Source organism: Mycteria americana, chromosome 9, assembly GCF_035582795.1.
Source record: "Mycteria americana isolate JAX WOST 10 ecotype Jacksonville Zoo and Gardens chromosome 9, USCA_MyAme_1.0, whole genome shotgun sequence".
NCBI classification, from domain to species: Eukaryota; Metazoa; Chordata; class Aves; order Ciconiiformes; family Ciconiidae; genus Mycteria; species Mycteria americana.
In genome coordinates, this window is record NC_134373.1 from 30813164 (window position 1) to 30836281 (window position 23118).

The window sequence follows — 23118 nt, forward strand, 5'->3', positions numbered from 1 at the left end:
AGGTTTTTAAATTGTGATGAGCTATTATTCCCCCAGGATAACACACAAGTGCTTGAGCGCTCAGCCTCCCTGGCCACTTCAAATTCAAATTCTTTGTCTTCTGGTACCGGGCACAGAGACCTGTGCAGTTCCCAGCACCCCTTCACCTCCCTAAACACTTCATCACCCAAATTTCTACTGCCACATATTTTAAAACCCATGATTCTCTTAACAAGCCTCATAACACAGGCATCTTCTGAAGCCCTTGCTCCTTGAGTTACGTGACTTTGCACAAGACCATCAACTTCCAAACAACGTATGGCTCTCCAGTTTGTAACATCACAAGAATCCCCTAAAATCATGGCTTCCCAAAAGCTTTTAAAAGCTGACAGCAAAAGACGAACACCCCAAAAGATCAGCAGCCCGCTGGCCCCACTGCCACTCAGACTGGTGCCTGTAGGAAACAGTCAGACCACCATGCACCCTCTAACTAATACCTGAAAACACAGCAGCCAGGGCAGGAATAAGAGCAAATCCTTTACAAGCAAAGGCTGCTGGAGTGAGGAACTGTGCTGGATAATGAATCTACTTTAATATTTCTCCCCCAGAAAGAAATCCAACTTCCACTTATTCTAGGGCAAACTCAAAAGGTTTTATTTTATTTTTTTTTTTTTTTTAGCAAATTCTATCACATAAATGTTAACAAAAACATCTGTACAATTGCCATGATACACTCAAAAGTGAAACAAATAAGATATAAATACAGATATGGATGTAACATGACAAAAGCGGAAAAAATAGAAAAAATACATGCGCATGAACACGGTGCCAACAAAGTTATTTCTCATGGCTGGCATTTTTCAGAGCAGTTTTTACTTCCCATTTAAAACATTGTTAGCAACGTCCTGCTGTATTCTACAAAGGTCTATTTTTCTGTCCCTTAATATGTACTATTATGCTTGATAAATAAAGGGGTGGGGAGAAAAGGTTTTGATGACAAAGATGCGAGTTACATTACTTATACAGGTTATTGGTAAGCTAGTAATAAGCAATAAAAAGACAGTCTTGTATTGTATTGTAATCCAGGCAAGCACACATAGTGTACCTTAAGAAAGCCACATGCCTTGATATTTCTGCACTACATGAGAACTACAGTACGTAGACCTGTGGGGCGGATGGATCCGGTATTTGCCCATGCCCACGGAGCACTGGTGCAGCCAATGGCAGAAAAAACATCCACATCTGAGATTTCGGCAACCTTGCAGCCAGGAGCCGCTGTCTGCTGAGAGTTTTCTCCAATTCAGACTTTTAAAGCATGGTGGGCAAATAAAATATTTTTTTTTTTATTTTTATTTTTTAATTTTTTTAAAGGTACGAAAAATTGAAGCCCTGCATAATGGGCAGCAAGAAAAAAAAAAAAAAGGCAGCTGCAGTAGGTGGCTACTGCCAGGAGAACGTGAACACAAGCTTCACCGGTGCGGTGAGGCACTGCCAGCATGCAGATCTTTCTCTGCAAGCGTGCGTGGACACTGTGACTTGTAGCCAGAGAGACCTTTATGCTTGCTGAATAGAAAACAAAATGATTGTACAGCTTCTTGAAGTCAGAACACTGGAGATCAGAGAGGGGACATTCAGAGCTAGCCCTTTGAGTACTTCAAAGGAAACAAAAAAAATTGGTTCAACATACTAAACAACCTTACTATGTACATTATACGCAATGATTTATAAATACCTAAGCAGAATGCTCTCTACTGTATACAGGTATAACATACTTCTAGAGTACTCAAAGGATGAACAGTCCTCGACTGACTCACATAACGAAATTAAGTAGCACGTTAATGAGCATCTGTTGACAAACAGAACAGAATCTGATTCAGAAAGTAAGGCCTGGTTCTACCATTTGCAGCCCCAAGTGTGCCAATAGTATCGGAAAACAGGCGCTCGTCGCTGGAGTCGCAGCAGGTTGCACGAGTCGTTTGAAGGACGAGCTGTTACCTCTTACTGTAGTGTCAGCGCACGCGCTAGGGTCAGTTCAGGGACGTTACAGTGCGTTCACTCTCAGTGCATACTAACAGGATTTTATAAAATATATAAAATCATTTGAGAAGGAATTCAATTCCTGGACATTTGCTACAGTGTGCCATACAAAAAAAAAATCCACAACAAAAAAAACAGCAAACGGTGATGGACCAAGCTCCATCACAGCTGGGAGGGACGAAACGCCATCTGGTCAGCTATGCTGACCTTCTGAACCCCACAACTGGAACAGAAGATGCTGAACTGAGATGCGAAGAAAGAGAGGCATAAATACTAAGCAGTTAGAGTAAAAATTAAAAAAAAAAAAAAAACCAAACCCAAACAAAAAACCCCAACAAAAACCCAAACCCACTACTAAAAATTCAAACAAGACAGCTAACTGCTGCCAACAAGTCGGCTGAGTATTTCCTCAAAAGGGAAAATAAATTTGTGTTAAAGTAAAATAATTTGAATAATTCAAAAAATTAAAAAAGAACATTCTAACAAGCATACTGAAAGATGTTGAAAAGGAATGGTCCACGGAAAGGGAGACACCAACGATGGAGCAGCCAATTCTCCCTCTGGCGAGGATGGCTTTTCTGAGCCTGAAGAAAGACCCTGGGGGAATCCCAGCCACCAAGGATCAAACGGTTTCTCTGCCATGGCATTACTCATTCAGAAAGACGAGGGAACTAGCCCTGCACCCAGCAAAAGCCTGGACACATCCTGACAAACTCAGGAGCAGGTCTCCTTCTCCGCTCTCACGTCAGCAGGGAAAGGGACCGACAAGCTTTGCAGCCCAGTCCTGCGCAGTCCCCACCAGCCCCAACCCTTCCTGAGCGGGGCACTGGGAGGGGAGCTGGCACCAAGCGTCACCTCCCAGCACGGCTCCTCAGGGCCGGGGCTGAGACACACAGGGATGCACTGATGGAAAGGGAGGACAGTGGGGCTTTATCCTCCCTGCTATGCTCCCCTGCTGCAGTACTGGAAACCCATGTTCTCAGTAGGCTACCAAGGTGTCCCTTCAGCTCCTCAAAGGGAAATGGAGGGGGCTGGAGAGAGACTGAGGCATTGAGAGCAGCCAGGGAACACAGATCCATCAGCACAGCTGCAGCCGTAAGCTGCAGGTCCACCATCCTCTTGCATCACTGGCACTGGGGACAAAAAGCCAGTTCTGATCCATTGCAGGTTTGGGGTGGGCACGCCCGTCAGCCAGGATCCAGCCCAGGGCCAAACACAGCACTAGCATCCTCCTGCTTCCCCTGGTTACGGGCAGAGGCAGGGGGAGCTCACCCTCTGCAAACAGAAAGGTCTCCCTTTGGGGAAGGATGATGCTGTGGGGTATTTGACTGCTGCCGATTTGGCTCTGACTTGGTCTATGCCATCAGATTTGCCCTGCTGCACCCTCACCCAGAGCACCCTGCTGACAGCAGTACCCACCAAAGGCCCTCCGCACCCCTCCGAAATGCAGAGCACACAGCAGGGCTGTGCGTGGGGCTGGCCAGGAAGAAGGAGGTTTCTGAAGGCAGCTAACAGCACTGCAGGCTCTTCAGGCAGAGGAGGGGAGCTGTGGCAGGCGACCAGCACTGTCCCAGCTGGCTCAGCAGGTGCTTCCACAGGGTCTTTTTTTTCCATTTCAGATGCCCTTTCTGTCCTCAGGGATGAACACTTTGCCCAAAGCACAAAGGAGTTGTGGGGACAAAGCCATTCACCACCTAACAGCAGTGGGTCAGGTCAGAGCAGCAGATCAGCCCTTTGATGCTACAGACTTCAAGAAAAAGGCAGCTAGCTTCACAAGGCAGCACTGAGATACAGCCCTGCCAGATCCCACTGCCCACCCACGGACACACTCAGAGCCCAATCCAACACCCACCCACCTAACTCCAGTGTCCCATTGCAGGCATCAGTCCCAGAATTGGGTCTCAGGTTCCCTTTGGGGAGTAACAAGTAACCTGGAGAGTCTTTTGAGCGTATGAAAGAGCCGAATGGGTTGGGAGGGGAGAAGTATTTACACAGTCAATGAAAGAAGCAAGAACCCAGCTGTTTTGTACAGCACAGCTGGCTGGAGAGCAGTTACAGAGAAATCAGCCCATCAGAGGTCTGTCAGAAGAACTATGTACAAAACCTCAGATGTTTAAAAAGAACCTACTTTTTCATTACTCACTTGATATCTCTCAGTATTAAAGCATCCGAGGCTGGAATCACAGCCACATCTGCAAAGATCTCCCCACGGAGAGCCCTGCACATTAGGCAAGCTGCAACAGGGAGTACAAAACAGGACCACAAGACTTGTAAGAGGAGAACCTAGCCCGAACGGCTGCAGCCACGGGGAGAGAGCAGGTAACTAGCGCACAGAAACCAAAACTGGGTATGAACTAAGCCAACAAGATTTGTTTGACCTTTACGCATGTCCAGGTTCTTGGACTCAGTTTTGGAACGCTAACCTAAACATATTTCTGAGATTTCAGCAGGCTATACAAATATGTTTAAGTATGGCTTTCTGTTGTTCACTTTTAATGAAGACTGCAACACAGACCTTGCTTCCTTTACATTCAATACCAGTAAGATTCTACATAAAAGCTTTTAAGGGACTAAAATACTGATTGCAATAAATATCTGCATGGCCTCCTTGAGCTGATGGAGCACGCCAGTGAAGAGTAGCAGAAAGGTCTCTGAGAGGCACCGCTGATTGCTTCTAAGTCTACACATATGTCCACATATCTCCATTAACTGTGCGTTGAAACATCTGAAGAGGAACTGCTGTTGCTGTTGGTGGTCTGGGCCCTCTTTATGTACAAGTTTAGTAGCTTCATCTGAAAGAAACAAACAAACATCAGGAGAAGATGCCAGGAAAAACAGGCAGACAAAAGTCAACTGCAAATCTTAAAACTTGCATTCTGCGGTGAACTCAGTTTTGAGTGAGCTGACACTGAGCTCTCTGGAGGAAAAGCAGAAACAAAGCTGAGTGTATTTCAGAACAGAGGCAGGAGGCTATGCCTAGTCCCACTGAAGTTACAGACAGATTTAACGGGATTTAGAAAAACCTCTTGCATTTCACTTCAGCAGCCATCAGTTCACAGACCTCAGTCCTGCAGCCTGCTCTGAGCAAGCAGGATTCCCACCCAGGTCAGTGGGGCTGCAGGCACATCGGTGATACAATACCCACGGTCCCTCATAGGAAACACCCTGAACTCCCCGTGCTTTATAAAATGTTCATTTTCAATGACATTTAAATATCTTCACTAACTTGGTACATCTGGTAAAACTTCAGCTGTTATGTTATGTTATACTTCCTTTGCAGGGGTTTGTTTTCTTTTTCTGCCTTACCACCTTAGCTCCAGATCCTGCAATGACTCATGCACACGTTTAACTTTAAACATGCAGGCAGTCTGCGTAAACCCAGAAGAATTACTCACATGTTTATAGTTAGTTATGTGGTGGAGTAAGTCTGTGGCACCTAGCATAGTGGGATAATAAAGTCTCTACAACATTTTATAGGCGGATTTCCTAACTGCCCAAATATAATGAGGTAAACGTCAGCACCCATAGCGCTCTCTTTCCAGAGCAATTTGGAGGCACAAGTAATTTGTTTAAGGACAAGGCAACTCAATTCAGAAATAAAATCCAAGTGTCCTCAGTCTCAGGTTGTTTTGGCCTACACCACACTTCCTACCCACGAAAGAAATTATTGCTTCAAAATAACGGAACGAAGCCCTCTGAATTAAGTAGCTCGTCACATGCAGAGATCTATTTCAGAAACAAAAATGCAGAATTCATCTTAAAATTGCAGAGAAATCTCGGGTATGATGACTTTAAACAGGAGCAGAAATCTTGTGACGGCTTCCTGAGCAGCTCTGAAAAGCAATCAAACACTACCTGCCTCAACACAAAATGCCAGCTCTTATCTGAAGGACAGAGCTGAATTGAGGACTTGATTTCCCTTGAAGCATCAGGTCAGAATTTGAGTTTTTTGCTGCTAACCTGATCTCAGGGCACAAAATCTTTTGAAGGGTCACTTGAGCTTGCTGGTGTCCCAGGAGGAAAGGGACACATCTGCCACGCTATTAAGAGCGAAACTTTACTTGCCTTTCTACCAGCCCTAATCACAACCTGCTGCTGAGAGGACCTGCTCTCCCACCCCTCCCAGCCATGCATTCCTGCCACTCTTTGCAGCCGCAGAGTGGACTGAAAAAGCTAATTAATTTGTATTGCAGATCTGGTTTTCAGCCAGAGCAGCCAGCTGATCCAACTCACTGCACGGTCACCCCTGGATGCAACACCGAAAAGGCAAGGTAAACATGGCTGTAGTGGGAAGGACCTGCTTGCTGGCAGTTTGCAGTTACACAGGATCAAATGCGTCATGAAACTGATCCCTGAACCCCATCAAAACTTGCTTAGTGGGATATCAGATGCTCACACTGCTGAGCAAGTGCTGTGCTGTTCTAGTGGTGTTTGGCAGGGTGAGACAGGATTTAACAGAGTACAGGGAACTTGACCCAGAGCTACTGTGAAGCCACTGGTCTGGCTGCTAAGTAGTGCAAGCCATTCAGCTGGCTATTATCAAAACACCAGAGACACATTACTCTTGTACCTTGCTTCCTGTGAGTTGTGCGAGATGAGGTTTCAGTTCTTCTCCAATTACTGAATAAATTGCCACTAGGCAAAATACACTAGCTTTACGGACGCTGCTCTCCGTATTATCATAACCCTAAGAAACAAGGGGGAAAAAAAAAAAAAAGGTCAGAAGTCAAACAGCACTCACCAACATCCTTCCAGAGCAATATACTAAAGAGCTGATGAACATTTTGCAAATGTGGCTGACCTAACAGATCAAGAGAAAGGCCCTGCTTAACATAACAGTTTGCAACCTGAATACTCAAAGAGCAAGAGAATACAATCACCCAGTACATCCTATTTGTTCCTTATATTATTAGTTATTACTATCATGTTGTAAGTTATTAATATCTTGTTATTTACAGCATTAAGCAACAACACAGTTTCCCAACATGAGCTTACGACTCTATCAAATATACACATTCCTGTGTACGGTTCAGATGACTATGCGCTATCCTGGATGGCTATCCACTTCTTGGAGGGCAGCCCGCATGCTCCCAGCTTGCCTTCAGAGAAGTCTTTCCTGACCCAAATCTAACCCAAAGGAAATCAATTCTGCTCCTGAGAGCGAAGTTACAAGTGGAGATGAATTTTGCAGCAAGATGGCCTAACAGGTATATCACTCAGGACATGAAAGCCAGAATCCTGTTTTGTGAACAGATATTCTACCCAAATACCTATTTGGACAGAACAGTTCTATCCAGGCATCAGAAACTGCAAAAATAGGAGTCATTGTGGATGTTTTCCCAGTCTTTAAAAGCACTGGGCTTAAACACTGTGTGTAAAAGTGCTACACACATGTGCTAGTCCATTAGATGAACTGCCTTTGTAACCTGGAGCTTTTTGATTACTTATCAGGTAGTAAATAACACAGAAAAGAACATGTTGAAAGACCCTGTAGGTGTGCTGGATCTCTGGCAGCTTCAGAAGAGCTCAAACTAGCCACCAGGTCACTCAGCAGCTGGTGGCATCAGTCCTGTACTCAGACAGTGATTCATCACTAAGCAGCCACCCCATGAGAAACAGAGACATCACTGCAGCCTGCGGGACACTGGCTCCTCCGGATGCAGGGTGACCTCTGCCGGGAAAGCCGGGAGGAGGGACGGGGCACGGCTGGAGCTGCCAGGCTGCCCGTGAGCAGGGCCGATATTCCAGCTGCAGGGCCAAAATACAGTCTGAAATGACAGTTTGCAATCCCAAAGAGCACGGAACTAGAAAAGCAGGAGACCTAGGTGAGCTCAGAGAAACGTCAAGCTACTGAGGACCGAGGTGGAAAAAAGGCTGAGCCCAGGCCCACAGCAGAGGAACACCCACGGAGACATGACCCGCTGCTAGGAGGACAGCTGAGACGCAGGGCTCTCTGTGGGTCCCAATCCAAAGGCTCCTGAAGTTATCAGATGCCTCTGCTTGATCTCAAGTTTTCCTATGGGCCTGGCATTTTGCTTATGTGTGCATCCCAAATTGCTCTCGTGGGGGCAGGCAGATCCGTGCGGTATTGAGGCCCGAGAGGGCTGCGTCCTGGTGGGCGGCTGTGCTGGTAGAGCCTGCCCCGTATAAGCCAGCGGGACTGTCACCCCACCTCTCCATCTGCAAGCCTGCTTGCAAGGCAGCAGCTGCTTCTTCTCCTGGCATTTAATAACACAGCCCAATGGTTAGAGCATTTGCTCAGGAGATGATACGAGTTCAAAGCTCTCTTCAGCCTGAGGGTATCAAGATGGAGCACATAGGAGAGTGCCTCACGGCCCAGCTCTATGCCCCCGACTCCAAGGGAGCCAGGAAGCCCTTAAAAGCTCCAAGGGAGCCAGGGCTTGGCATCAGGACCAGGGCAAGCACCACAACTTTCCCCAGCCAAGCCTTGTTCTTGCATGGAGATTCCCATCTGCTGATGGGGGTTCATGGGGATCCCGCTCCGGGCTGCTGAGTGCTTGTGCTCATGCTGCTTCTGTCCAATGCTCCTCGCCTCTTCACTACTCTGCCGATAGCCTCGGCACAGTAAACAAGCACACAGGTGATTCCCTCTGCGCACAGTCCTTCAGCCAGAAGGATCCCAAAACACTCCCCAAACATGAGGAGTAGATTACTTCAATCACTATGAGTTTCTAAGGTGAGGAAATATCACTGGCAGCTCCAAGATGAAAAACTGCAAACTAGGCTCCAAAACAAGATCCATTTTAAGGCATGGAAGCAATTTAATAAAACAAATATAACTGCATTTTTAAAGGCATGCTGCTCCCAAACTTTTCCAGCTGCACTGAGGCTCCACTGTTCAGATTGTTGTCTCCAACAATTATGGCCAAAAGCTTTTTACAGCAAAAGTTAGATCAATACAGAATTGCCTGATTCCCAGAAGTTGAGATTTAAGAAAAGAATTGCAAGAACTGACGCTACAAAGTTGGGACAAATGCTAGGATGCACAAGGGGAATTTCTGACTTTGCTCTTGTGCTTTCAACTCTTTATGCTCACAATGAGGAGGCTTCTTTATCCCAGTTCTCCACTGAATTCTTACCCACCCAAACATGTCTCCCCTTTCACACTGACTGATTTGTTCCTGTTGCAATCCCTCCCCAGTAAACACACACACATTCTCGCTCCTCCCTCACTCCTACCTCCCTTTATTTCCTTCTTGCTTGCAGCCTCATCCCAGCCGCTGGCACTGCCAGCTGCTTGTGCAGGGGAACAGAAGGACAACACTGCTACAGCCAGCGCTGAAAGCTAAATTCACAACGTAAGACCAAGCCTTAGCGCTAGCAAAAACACAGCTCCCACGCAGTCCGAGAGGTTTATAAAAGATGCTGAATGAAGTCAGCAAGAAGTTTGGTCCTGATTTCGGAGAGGAAAGAGGAAAGGGCTAGCCTGCCTGCTGGGACTCAACTTCAAGCGCAAAGTGCAATCAAAGTGCAGAACAGCTCAGCAGAATTAAAGGAGACTACAAGATGTATTGCCTGGGATGTACTGAGACAGCATAAGATGTGGCTAACTCCTACTCTCAAATTTATTATATGGCTGGTACCGGCTTATTTAGGAGTCAGGCCAAGGCATCTAATTGTGGAACATACACATCGGAATCTGAGTTTTCTTTTCCTTAAGGTTAAAAACATCAAAAGCTCAAATATAAAAACTTAGAGGGATTAAAACTTTAATTTACCAAAACCTGGCCCCAGAGGGTCCATCATTCTCTCTGAGGTCACAGACCTCACAAATTACTCAATGGTGCTTTGTGCTCAGGAGCATTTGTGACATGGGATTCTGTACCTGTAACAACCCAGGAATGATATCGGGAAGGAGCTGATGCAACGATTCCTTGGAAATCCTCTCAATGACTTTCGTCTGCATTTTGATGGCAGCTAAGTTAATTGGATAATCTGCAGTCTGAATGATGGGGCAAAGCACCTTGATGCATTGCTCAGGGTGGATGGAACTCGCCAAGGTGGAAGCAGCTTCTTCAGCAGCTCTGACAACCTGGAATGAAAGCAGAGCAAAACCTTAGGTTAATGAGGTCACACATCCCAGCCAAAACCACCCATGTGTACTAGGAATGACTGCCAGGAAGCACTCGGGCATTAGGAGGGTCTATTGAGAGGTGATTGACTCTGAGAATTCACATCCTTCACCTCCAGTGACATCTTTGTTCCAGCCAGTGGCAAGAAGTCCATCCTACCTGTGTCAAAGTTGTGGCTAGTTTGAAAGAGTCATCTGTCACCCAAGATAGACAGGCACCCTCATCCTACGAGAAGCGAGAGGACAACATTTCTCCAGCCACTGTCAAAGAACCTAAACCCACCAGCTTAGACTTAATACAAAATTTATCTCAAACATTATAATCACAGAATCCCAGGTTGGAAGGGACATCGAGGATCACCTGATCCTTGGCAAAAGAACAGCGTAGACAAGATGGCTCAGCACCCTGTCCAGCCGAATCTTTAAAGCGTCCAGTCTTGGGGAAAATGAATGACACTGTTGCACCTTTTAGTATGCATCTCACCTGCCGAGTGCTGGGGTGCCCAAGCTGAGACACTCATGCCTACACAGATGTTTCCTACCATTTCACAGCTAAACTATGCTGTAATCAAACCCAGGCTAGACACAAACAGGCTTTAGGGTGTCCCTGACCAGGCAGCCATGCTTAAAGCACATCTAACCCGTTAAGACAGCACTAGGATTACCAAAAGACATGGGAGGAAGAACAAGTGGAAACAGTGGTAGCACGCACCTCTTGCAACTAGCCCACACTGTAAAGCAGTCATGCAAAACAAGGGAGATCCCAAATTCAGTTCCACTCTTGGCCTGAGGGAAGGCAAGTCCACAACTTTCACACTCTTCCCCAGCAAGTAGGACAGCTAGCTGAAAGAGGAAAGACCCAATTGTGGTCTCTCCTCCCATGAGAGTTTATTCATTTTTACATTCTGCAGTAATTGGATAAAGAAACAGGATAGGAAGGCAGGTTTTCTTTTTTCAAGTGTCTGTGCTAATTGCCAAGCAACAAAATGAAGTTTCCCTGTGGTTGCACTCTTCCTGGCCACAAATCACACATTCTTTGCTCCCCATGTTCTTGTTTCAGTACAAAAGACGGAGAATGCTTTTGCTCATCTTTTCTCATTCCCCTCTTCTCAGGGCTTACTTTTAAGGGAGGGTAAATCTTGAGTAGACAGAGATGCCCCAGTGGACAGACTTAAATCCAACACCTCAACTCTAAGAAGATGCATTCACAAATCCTCATGCTTAGGATCTCCCAGCTAGCCCCAGGCAGTCCCTATCTCTGAGCCCAGGAGCACTAACGCAGGCTTTGAAGACACCCCCTCTTTCCTGATTGTGCGGGAAGCTCAGACACCTAGCACCAGTTCTCCAACTTATCCTAAGCTGAATTACCTGGGGTTGTCTGAAGTCAATACTTTGAAACCAGCACTAGGAAATCTGTCCCAGGCAATCCGCAAAGAAAGCAAATAAACCACAGGCCTCTCATCACTTAGACTGAAGCCATAGCTGCTGGATTCTCCTTGTTCCCCTCTTCCACACACTGTCATGGTATCAAACTCCGGGATTTCTGTTTAACTAAGGCAACCCATGGACAGACATAGCTCTATCAAAGCCTCAAAAGAAGGAGAGCTTTCATTATTTTTAAGTAACTACTGTGGATAATGCATGAACCAGGAGTATTTGGAAGTCTATCTCAGTCATTACTAGGACAAGAATGGCTTCCTGCCTGGACTACAAAACATTTTCCAGAGAGGTTTAATTGATTTTTTAAGATAGCAGCAGTAAATAGTGACCAGAAGAGATCATCTCCATCTACAAAGCCTGCTTCACGCACAGTCTTAGCACCATGGCCACACCACTATCATTGATCCTCCACTCATGCTGACAGCTACCTCCCTGAAACAGGAATGGCCACAAGATACTTGTACACCCACGAAATAACAGAACTCATCCACTTGGCTCTTGGCATCCTCTAAAGCAAACCCAACAGTGAAAGTGATCTCAGATACTTCACATAGTACAAATACTGTATGCAGGCAAGGAACAGCAAGATGGTGAAGCAGACCTGAGACCTTGATTACTTCTGTATCAGCTGCCAAGCTGCTCCATCTACCTCAGGCCTTTCTCAGCAATTAATTATAATGTTAAAACACATTCCAAAAAGAATGGCAATCCACAATGTGGTCAGTATTCAAAAAATTTCATCCTGAAAGATCTGCGAATGAGTAACCAAGCAGAACAGAATGCTTGTTTTCCCACTTCCAGCAAGTTTTCCCTATTCCAGTTATTTCTTTGCAAATTCCTCTTCAATTTCACACATGAGAAGCATGAAAGTTAATATTTTTCCATGTAAGCCAGTACTAGCTTAGAAGGAAGCACTATGCGATTTTGTTGGGAAAGGAGAGAGACACCCAAGTACTTAAGGGATACCTAATGCCATGCTTTGGTACCACAGCATTGAATTGCTGGAGTGGATGAAGTCAGGAGCTCCCAGGAGGTCTCCTTTAAAGGAATTCACTTCTTGGCACTGCAGCTTTGACATTGGCTTTCCCAGTGCTGAAATACTGCTACCACCAAGCTTTCCACAAACAATGCAGTGGACTTAGAGAGCCCCGATATGTTGTAATCAACAACATTCACAAGCAAGTCACTAGCTAAAAAACCTAACTATAACTATTTGGACACAGGCTGCTTGAGATTTTGCTTTGCAACAACTCCAAATACTGTTAGAAAATGTTTTCACAGACCCTCTGAGAAAGAAAAGCTTGAATATATCACAACTTACAAAATAAATTATTATTTTTTAAAGCTTAAATCCTCCTGGTGTCCTCCTTGATAAAAAAGTAACAATATTTTAGTAGGCATCTACAGTCAGACTCTGATCTCAAATACACTACTGTAAATTTTAAAGAGTAATGGAGTAGGTAAAAAAACCGAGTAATTTTATCTGCGTTTCAGCTCCACATCCTGTGAGCATAAAGCTTACCATGCACATTAAGTTGCAGGTATGAGGCAAGCATACGAGACAAAACCTTTTTTTAAAAGCCTGTGACCAATTCCAAGCACAAGGGGTTAAAATACAGCTGAAATTTTTCACAAAACGAGCCAGGGTTCAAATAGCAACAAAGATCACGTATATTTTGCACTTCATAAGGTCAGCAAGAAAAGTTGTAAAGGTGCAGGATTTATTTATAACCTTGCAAGTCCTCCTTTCAGCAAAGCTGCCCATTTCTAGCAAGGATCTGGCCATGTTTGCACAGCAGTTGGGTTTTTCACATCACTTCTCCCTGAAGTGCCTTCCCTCTGAATACAGAGGGACATATTACACATGTCCAGTAGGCTTCCTGCTGATATTAGCTTCTAAATGTGACAACACCAAAGAGAATTTCCAAGTCTTCCGAGAGCACATCTGGCAGACAGCCTCTGCATCTAAGCTACACTTCAGCAAACCCCTTAAGCGTATGTTTAACTTCAATAACATGCTGAAGTCTCACTGACGTCAATGGGATTCAAGCGTGTGCTTACATGCTTGCTTGAATCAGAGCCTCTGCAGGTAACTAGCTCCTGGCTCCCTTGGAAAGGACCAGCAGGGGACAGGGTGTAGGAAAGGGTAGGGCAATACCAGCTGAGAGTGAGCCAAAAGGACAAGCTCATCCCTGCCGGCACGGAAAGCCGAATGCCACCATTCTGCAATGCGAGTACCAGCCCTGTCCGAAAGGCCTTTCCTTCTGGCTTTGGCAGACTAAAACATTCAGCTAACCAGACCAACTCCACATCCCACAAGGGAGCTCTGAATACTTAGACAGCACACTCAAAGTCCCGCTCACCTGGTAATGCCAGAGAAATCAGCAGCATTCCCACACAGAGGGAAGTGCATTATCAAAAGATACGAACTGCCAGGTCATTTGGCAACAAGAACATGCAATTATAGCAGAGTTTAGCAAAGATATTTTGCCGTGAGGCACAACACTTGTGTCTTGCAAATTACACATACCACACAATATCAAAAAATCAAACATCAGGGCTTTAACCTGACCAGCAGAGTGAAACAACCTGAAAAGAAGTGGGAGAAATGAGCAAACAGCATCAAGCAACAGGTCTTCCTCCCATCTTTGGAGGTAAGATCAACAGATAAACACCAGGAAGTGGCAGGAATGGCTCATACTAACAGCAGACACCACAAGTAGTGGTGGCTATGAAATGCATCCTTTAAATTTGAGAAAAAGAAAGGGTGCTGTTCGCTACGTGCTCAGACTGGGCAGCTCATTGTCACAAGAGGATCAAAAATTAGACAAGTTTACTGAAGAAAAAGCAAATGCCAAAATACACAGAGAAGCAGGCAGAACCATTAGCATGGGAAGGCTGTAAGCTTCAGACCACCGGAAGGAGGGAGGATATCCTCAGGGAAGCATTATTGTATGCTTGCTTCTTGCTAGTCACTGTCAGGTAGGGTATCAAGTGAAGCAAACATTTTGTCTGACCTAATATTAATTATTCTCAGTGATCTCAGAAATAGAAAAGAAAACGAGCAAAGTCATCAAATTATGATGATGCCTGGAGAAGCAAGTTCAAAAGGGTGGCTATGAAGCAAGATGTGCAAGACTAGAGAGAGCCTGCAGTGTTTTATTAAAACACAGACACTAAGCTGTGTGTAAGGTATGTCACAAACATCATTTTACCTCCCAGTAAAAGCTTAGAGCAAACCATGGCTTGAACTGGATAGTTCGATATCATTCAACACAGGGCAGGTAGCCCAGGAATGCAGATCTAAAAGATAGCACTTTGCCTTAAAGAAGCAGGTTTTTCTCCTTTCCAAATGCTTACCTTACACCCTACACACTAGAGACTAGATTCAGCCTGACTTCAAGCTGTGCTTGCTGGTGGGTTCCTTGAAAGACATCTGTGGTGCATTAAGACCTTTCCAGTGAGTCTCCCAAAAGAGAGAAATGGTTATACTTCTATCCAGTTTGCTTTAGGGAAGGAACTATCTTCACATGCACGAAGCCAGAGAGGTGTAGCACACAGGCAGGCTGTTCACCTCTAACAATGTCTTCCTTGTTGCTATAAAGGAGCAAGTGGTCCCAGGAATATGCACATGAAATGCTTTCTGATTTCAATAGCAGGGGATATTGCTGATGTGCTGTATTAGCAACAGCGTGATCAAGGCAGCCACCTGTCATAGATCCCTTTCTTTTAATAAAAAAGCACATTGGCATCATCGACGTTCTACAAAATTTGCTGGACAAACAACTCACACTGGTTTACCTGGTTCACAATGCATTGCAGCCATGGGATCCTGTATGCTTAAGACAGCCAGAACCAAGACTCCATCTCTTCTGCAAAATTTCTTCTGCTCAGCTATCACTCTCATTGCATTACAGACGTTGCTTGCTGCCTGATGGCTTCAGCAAGCAGCTTGTCTGTGGTAATCTGCTCTTGGTCAATATGCAGCAGCTTTGTAAAGGGTTTTGATGGTTTCATTTCTGCTTTGAAGTGACACAAACTACTGACAAATAAGGAAAGAAAAATATATGTCCTGACTCACCTAGGGCAGAACATGCAAGTTTCATAGGCTACACAGGGCATCAGTGTAACATGCTGAGAACTCAGGAGAGCAGCACCTGTACTCCTAGATGAGAGCTGTATGTAGGACCGTAAGCTGGAGTACTTTGCCATGATTGCTACAGATTGATGGTTGCACCTTCTCTGAAGAAACTCGTAGAGGGTGAGGCAGTGTAGGTAAAACCCCACTGAAAACTTAGAGGCTTTGTACGCTACTGTGAAACACGCAGAGTGCCAGTGAAGTTTATTAAGCAAAAGAACAAGGATTTGCTTTCGGGCTTACAAGGTGCACAGCTATGTTTTTGAGCCCATTTTTGCCATCTAGAGGTGGATACTTAAAGCCTGCATAATCTAAGCTGGAGGGCATGGAGGCTTACTAGCACATAGCCAGGCAAACTCCCATCCCTGAAGGCTTTACAGTCTGATCCAGACAGGAACAAACAATTAAGAACTTGGTTTCAAAGCAGGAAGTGGACTCAGCAATGGGGAGTGCTAAGCAGATGAAAAAACAATGTGATTTTTATAAGGGATTCAGAGGAGATGAAGTAGATTAGACTGCTTCTCCTGTGCACTAAATATTTCAAATACGTTGGGAATTAGAAGAGGCATATAAACATATACTATGAAACATCAACAACTGCCAAGCTGCAGTGCCTGGCAGCTTCCAGCATGGACTATATCTCCATTAACCTTTAAGACTGTGATCATTTAGTGCTTTTCTTCTTTAGCAAGCTACATTTTGCAGAAACCTACACAGATCATACCATCAGAGGATGGCTGCAAACCATCTTAGAAAGGTCAGATGCCAGTCTAAAAGCACCTCAGCAAGATAGTAACAATTACCTACAGTTAATGGATAGCTTGTGATTTTTTTCACTCTCTTTTAGAGGTTTACAACAAAGAATGTTACATTCAATTATGCTTATGGACCTTCCAGATAATAACAAAATTAGGTATTTAAGACATGGCACAATATCCTTTCCTTACACACAGAAAATACTCATCCACTAGGTTTATAGGCTTAGTTGCAGAGAAAAACAGAGTGGCAGAGACAGAAGCAGGGAATTAGCTATCCTATGATTTTCACTGGTAAAGATGTTTTGTAACCATTTCCCAAGATAATGAACTATTTCTGTTTTAATATACTCAATAAGAACTTATACTCATTTTGCTGGTATGAATCTGAAGCAATGTCATATCAATGGTATTGGGTCAGCAGGCAGCATCTCTCCTTAGTTATGGGTGAGTAACTACACTGGAACATATGAGTTAATATTAACTAATTGGCAACAGAAAGATGGTTCTCTTCCAAATAACTCCAAACAAAGAGTGATAAAAATCAACAAGATTTAATACCATCCACAACTTCAATTACGTTCTAATGCTCCAAAAGTAAGTGAAAGGCATTTACATGTCAACCCCCATAAATATTTACAGTTATGACTGAAGCAGGCTTGACTCTTCACATCACCCCATTAAATCAACAGCATTGAATAGACTGTTATACTACAAACAGTATAAAAACAGGCTGAAGTTAAAAATGCAAACTAAAGATGGATCCCAACCCAGAGTCTTCTAGTCTGTAGCCTAGGGTTACATTCATTTTGAACCCCTGTTGAGGTCTGTGCTTTGCTAATCTCCTGCATTTGCGCCCACAACAAGGCACGACTCAGCATCCAACTCCATGTACCAAGTTTTCCTCTCCTGTGTCCCTGGGAAGAGCTGTGCTACTTCGCTGATCCTAGACTTTGCCTTCAGCAACAGAAGGCAGAAGAGTTCTAGCCACGGCAAAAATTCAACTGTCTAAAGACTTCAGCTTGGACTTGGAAAAACAGCCAATTATCCAGGCATCCCAAGATATCCAACTATGCTAACACTGCTTTGATACTTCCAAGTACATAATCTGGAATAAAAACACAGACCCTTTTGTTTCAGACTGAATCTTTAACTAGATATCGGCACTCAAATGGAGGAGGGGTGGTGGTATTTGCTAGGTGGTAAATATGTTGGTTATAATTTCTTATTTGATCCCTCCTGGTCATGATGAACAGCACCAATATTGGAATTCGGGAAGACAAATAAACCTTCTTTTTGATTTCCAAAGAACTGCCTCTTAGTAAAATGACTTCTTGGAGATGGCACCCAAGATTAACAGTTCTGTACTGTTCTCCCCTTCAAACTCTCTCCTGTTCCCTTGGTCACTTGAACTGATTCTCCATGGGCCATACGTAATGGAAAATGGGAGCAATAACTTAGGGAAATTAGCAGTCCCTCAGGTAAGTAAGAGTGAAACAGATACAGCTCGTTCAAAACAGTCATTTTCTGCTGACTTATGCAGCCTGTTGTATGCCAAAAGATCTCAAACCTTAAACCAGGATCACTCCTGTCTTCTATTACAAGGCAGAAGCAGCCCAGAAACATAACAAACCCTGGAGTGACATCCTATCAGAGCATTACTGGCACAAGGGTTAACGCTTTCCTAACCAAATCATATAGCAGCTTTCCTCAAAGTAGTTTTTACAGTACAGAAGAAGATTTTATTTTATGTAGTCTAAGGACAGTACACCACTGCCCTTAATATTGCTTTGATTTAGTGAAAAAGAAAACTGTAGAACAGACCGCCGAGATCTTCCCTTCCCTTTCCTTCTTCAGCTATTCTTTGAAAGTGCCCTTCAATCAAAAACTGGTGAATCTTCACTTAATCTCCTGCTCAGTGGGATCAAGCCAAAGGGCAGCTCCTCCACTCCTCCTGGAGGGAGCAGCGCTGCAAAGTCAGCAGTGAGAGCAAGCTGGAGGGCCACCATGGGATGGGAATTTGTGACCTTCTGGCCCAGGGCTACAAGTTTCACCAACTGAGCCATGCCCAAATGGACTCTCAGTTAATTTTTCACAGACTTAACTGAATCAGCAAGCCCCAACTACAGGTAAAAATACCTAAAGCATATTCCCAGGTATATCTTTAGCCTAGGTCATGTAGATACCCAAGTGCAGGTTGGGAAACCTTTCTTAAGCTTCATGAATGCTGATATTCTCAAACTACTGACAGACAGATGATGTGTTTCATGGGCTGCATCATGGTTCCAAGAGCTCCATTTACACAGGGATTACAAGGATCAGAAAAAACACATACATAGAATGAAAAATCCAGCACCAGTGACACCACATAATACAGATGCAGACATGCTGTTTAGCAACAGATAGCAAAACAGGAATGTATCTGCAGCATCCTGCTATGACCAACTGTCACCCAAAGGTCTCATTGCGGCAGTTGCAAATATTATTTTTTTAATTATAAAGATGCTATGCAAAAGCATGCCTTTGATTTACAATGGTATGTACAGCACAGCAGCTACTTGCTGACAGCAATACAGCTCAGAATTATTCTTCTATAAAGAAGTGCCAGAACTCACATCTCTTCATTCCTGGCTTGAGCTTTGCTTTCTCTGTAGCAAAGACTTATTCTCTGCTTCTCCTCAGGAGGCACCTCATGCAAATCCTGAAGAACCTTTCCATACTTCAAGCATGAAGAACACAGTGGGGGGAGTACAGAGGCATAAAGTGTTCACGTTTTCAACATTGTGCTTGATTTCTATAAAACCCACCAGCTGCACAAGGACAGTGAGTTCTGAGGGGCATGCCAGAGACAATCTGGAAAGGTCCTGCTAGAAATAGCAGTTTTGGAGGACTCTCAGAAAAAAAAAAATACAAAGGGCACTGAGTCAAGGTGAGCTGAGAAGTATGCAACCAGAAAACTTGCCAATAAAAGGCACTCCTTCAGAACACAATGTTTTGTCTGACTGCTTTATCAGGAAATCAATTTACAACTGCTTCTTATTACTCTGAACTGAAAATGACAGGAGTGCAAAGGCTCTAAATCAAGGAGAGGAAGGTAGGCAGAGTACGGCAGTCCTCATTCACTAAAGAATTAAACATTTTCTACTTTTGCATTTTAGAGAAATCTAGTCTGTTAGTTTCCTTTCCTAAGGGCATTTTTTGTTTTGTTTTTTTTTCTTTTGATTTTTAAACAGTACAGTTTCTGCTACACACAGCTAACGTAACCTTGTGCAAGTTATGCAATGCTCTGGAGCAGTATGATCTATACAATGATCTTTTTCATGGCCAAAGCTCTCCAGACAGAGATGCCTAAAATTGCTATTTAGGACAAGCCTGTTGCAGAGGAGAATAAGTGTCTTAGATTTCAAAGCAAGGACTTTGGTAATGCTTGGAAGTCAATCTACAAAGACTGACTTTAAATGTAATTTGAATTGATCTACTTCAAATGTTATCATCATGTCCCTTTATTTTTGTTTTACTCCAGAAGAATACTTTCAGTTTTACATACAAGTTCTCTCACAAAAGGAAAATGCAATTCACCCTTCCCTTTGCTTCCTCCTCTGCCCCAGCTTCTTTTCAGCAGCATGGCCTCTTTGTCCATTTTCTCCTGTTACTCACCAGTTCCCAGTTCTCCATTGTGGCCCAATTTCACCATTCAGTTTTCACACACAATTCTGCTTGAACCCGGGCTTTGTGTTCTCCAGTACGTTTCCTATCCTTACCCATACAGACGGAAGGAGCACAGTGCCCCCAATGTGCTGTGCTAAATTATTAAACACACACTTTACTACTACAGGGTCTCAGCCTCTCCCAGAATGAGCAGGGAAATCCTGGGAAGTTAGTAATCAGTGACCCACAATTCCAGATAGCTCCAAATCCACTTAAACAGCTCTGTCAGTCTCAACTCTTTTCCGCCCTGCTTCAGCACATAAAAATCCTATCTCTTCATACATGGGAGACTTAATATCAGTTTGTTCCACTGTTAAGATGGGTCAACGTGTTTGCCTGTTAAATCTCACTGTTCCTACATTTCTTCAGCAGGCCCATATTGCTTTCCCAGCAGCAACACTGAAAGGCTCACTCACCTCCTTGTGAGAATCCTTATGTGCTTCCAGCGTTTTCATGATGGTCAACTCCGCATAGTTCTTAAACCTTGCTGGCTGGTTCCGTAAGATCTCTCGCAGGACTCGCAGTGCCAGGGCTCTTATTGAATGCTGTGTCAAGAGAAATCCACATTAGAAAAAGTCACTTCTCAAAACTGTAGTTTGAAGTAAATTCTCATGGCTCCCTACGCCACCAGAAATCTTATATCGCTTATATCGAGTGAGCAGTGTAATCAACATAACTAAAATTCAGAATTGGCCTCCTTCCTTGCTTTTGCACAAAAATTCACATAAAATGACTGTTGTCACAGATACAAGAAAGAATCAGAATGACTCTGTTAAATCCCACATCTTTTGGCAATGAAGTATAAATTTGTACCCAAAGCAGCATGTCTGCATTACATGAATCTACAAAGAAGCTCAGATCAATTTGTTTTGCCCTTCCTCTTTTGCTTAGCTTTGTGGATATCAAACTGGGCTCCATCCATGTAACAAAGCTGTTTCTCACGTACTAATGCAGTAAAATCGACTCTTCCTGTAACTCCTATGGAAATTATTTTCAAGAACAGTCAGTCATTGTAGTCAACACTGACCTATGTGTTAATCCTTTATATAAAAAGATCATTAGTAGGAGGGATTTATAACACCTGCTTCAATTTCATAACCGTTACATTAAGTTTTTGGCCTGTGGCCACTCCAAATAGCTTCTATCATTTCAGCAGAGGAATACTTACTTTCCTGTATACTCAGCCTTTAAAGCATGTCCTTTGCTATTCATTTGCAAAATTCATGCAGTAGCACAATTCACATGTACTTAAAGCCACCATATCTTCTGATACATGTGTGATGATGCTATGATTAAACATGTAGGACTAGAGCAGCTCATGCTTATACTACAAACAATGACCGAGAAAATATCAGCCACCTACTCTGCTTCAGAATTAATATTTCTGAGTGCGCGCCACATACTTTACAAGGAGTATAAGAAATACAATGGATTTGAATCAGACAAAGAAAAAGAAAAACAACCACAAAAAACTGAGTGCTTTGAAGCCTAAATATTATAACATTCAGATGGAGCATGGCTCTGATGTGAAGGCGCAGCAGGGTGGTAAGCCTTTACCAAATATCATTGTGCTGCAAGCTGAACAAATAGCACCAAGTGGAAAAAGTAAAAGTCTGGCCTGTAAATTATCACTTTGATCAGCTATCAAATACAAAGCTGTGATAACAACACAGCTTTTTTTTTTTTTTTTTTTTAATATTTCAAAACAAGATCCCCTGTAAAAGCAGTTTGTTCTTGATGACATTTTTGCAAGAGACAGAGACCCATCTCAGGAGATCTAATAGCTTGGATCTTTAAACCACATAGAGGGAAAAAAGATATTAATATATTATAGGGTGCCTTTATTCTCCTTTTTTTGGGAATGGGTATGATATAGTTAAGAGCTTGTAACTTCATCCTAACGTGGAAGAGAACAACTTTCTAAATCTTGATAGTTTTTGTACGACATTAGAAGTTAACTTGTTTTCTGATTCTAGTTCAATTTCCAAGTTATTTGTTACTAACACTCTGGAGGGAAGGGGGAAAAACTGGGACACGTCAGAGCAGCTTAAAATTCATCACTGAACACACTGAAAACAAAAGCAGAGTTGTCAACCTTCAAAAGAAAAAACGAGCAGTGCAGCATCACTGATGAGATGCCATACAAACGCAGCAGGTTTCATTTACACTAGTGTGGAGGAACTATCACCCTAGATGAAGCAATGTACAGGAGAGTTAAGGCAAAAATCCACATCTCACATCTTTGTCTCCAAGTGTTTCCAGCAGCAAGAGCAGAATGGTTTTGAAATGTTCCTCCCAAACTCCAAGATTATCTTCCCTTGTGATCTTTAGCAGTTCCAGGAGAGCTCCTTTCCGCTCCTCCACACGCTCGTTGTGGTTGGAGAGCTCTTTCAGAAGATCAGCCACCAAATCTGAGTGGTCAATGGGTACTTCTAGGACAAATGGCAGCAAATCATTTGGGGAAATGGGGAAATAGATCAAAGATGCCAAGATTACTAACCTTCTACAGAACAAAGCGCATGTAGCAAGGGCCCCCCCCCAAAATGCATCAAATTCCAGGTGGCCTAAGTCAAGCAGGCAAGAGAATCTGACTAGCATACAATTTCACCTGAGTTTGTAACACAGCTCATGAATCTGCACATGGCTTCTAATGAACCAGGAAGAGATGACAATTGAATTTCATCCAGTTCCAATAATTACTTCTACAAGATGAGAACTGCCGCAGTTTTTCCCAGACACACACACCCAAAACCAGTGATCACATGTATGACCTTTAGATCTAAGTACAGTGACTCATCGGGTTACTGCAAAAGAATTAAGCTAAGGTGTAGCATCACTTAAATGAAGTTAAATGCTCAGTAACAACGAGCTATTGAGTGAGATGTTTCAGTCATAAAGAGTGGAAGGTCCCCAAAACAGTGTCCCTACAGGTGCATTTAGATGCTTAATGGACTAGTTTGAGGGAAACT

The 23118-nt window shown here is 43.7% G+C and overlaps 1 protein-coding gene across 6 annotated transcripts in view; it reads right to left on the reverse strand.

The window, feature by feature from the left end:
* Positions 1-625: 625 nt before the first annotated feature.
* CLASP1 (cytoplasmic linker associated protein 1) overlaps positions 626-23118 on the reverse strand; it is a 186514-nt gene continuing 164021 nt past the window's right edge. For 4 of the 6 annotated variants that reach the window (XM_075512483.1, XM_075512486.1, XM_075512482.1 and 1 more), the window contains 5 exons: positions 22388-22581; positions 20566-20694; positions 9863-10069; positions 6587-6703; positions 626-4808 (listed from right to left, as the gene is read on the reverse strand). In XM_075512483.1, coding sequence (XP_075368598.1) covers positions 4722-4808; positions 6587-6703; positions 9863-10069; positions 20566-20694; positions 22388-22581 — 734 coding nt within the window. In that variant the 3' untranslated portion in view covers positions 626-4721. The remainder of the gene's footprint in view (positions 4809-6586; positions 6704-9862; positions 10070-20565; positions 20695-22387; positions 22582-23118) is intronic. The other 2 variants (XM_075512487.1, XM_075512485.1) reach the window with 2 other exon arrangements.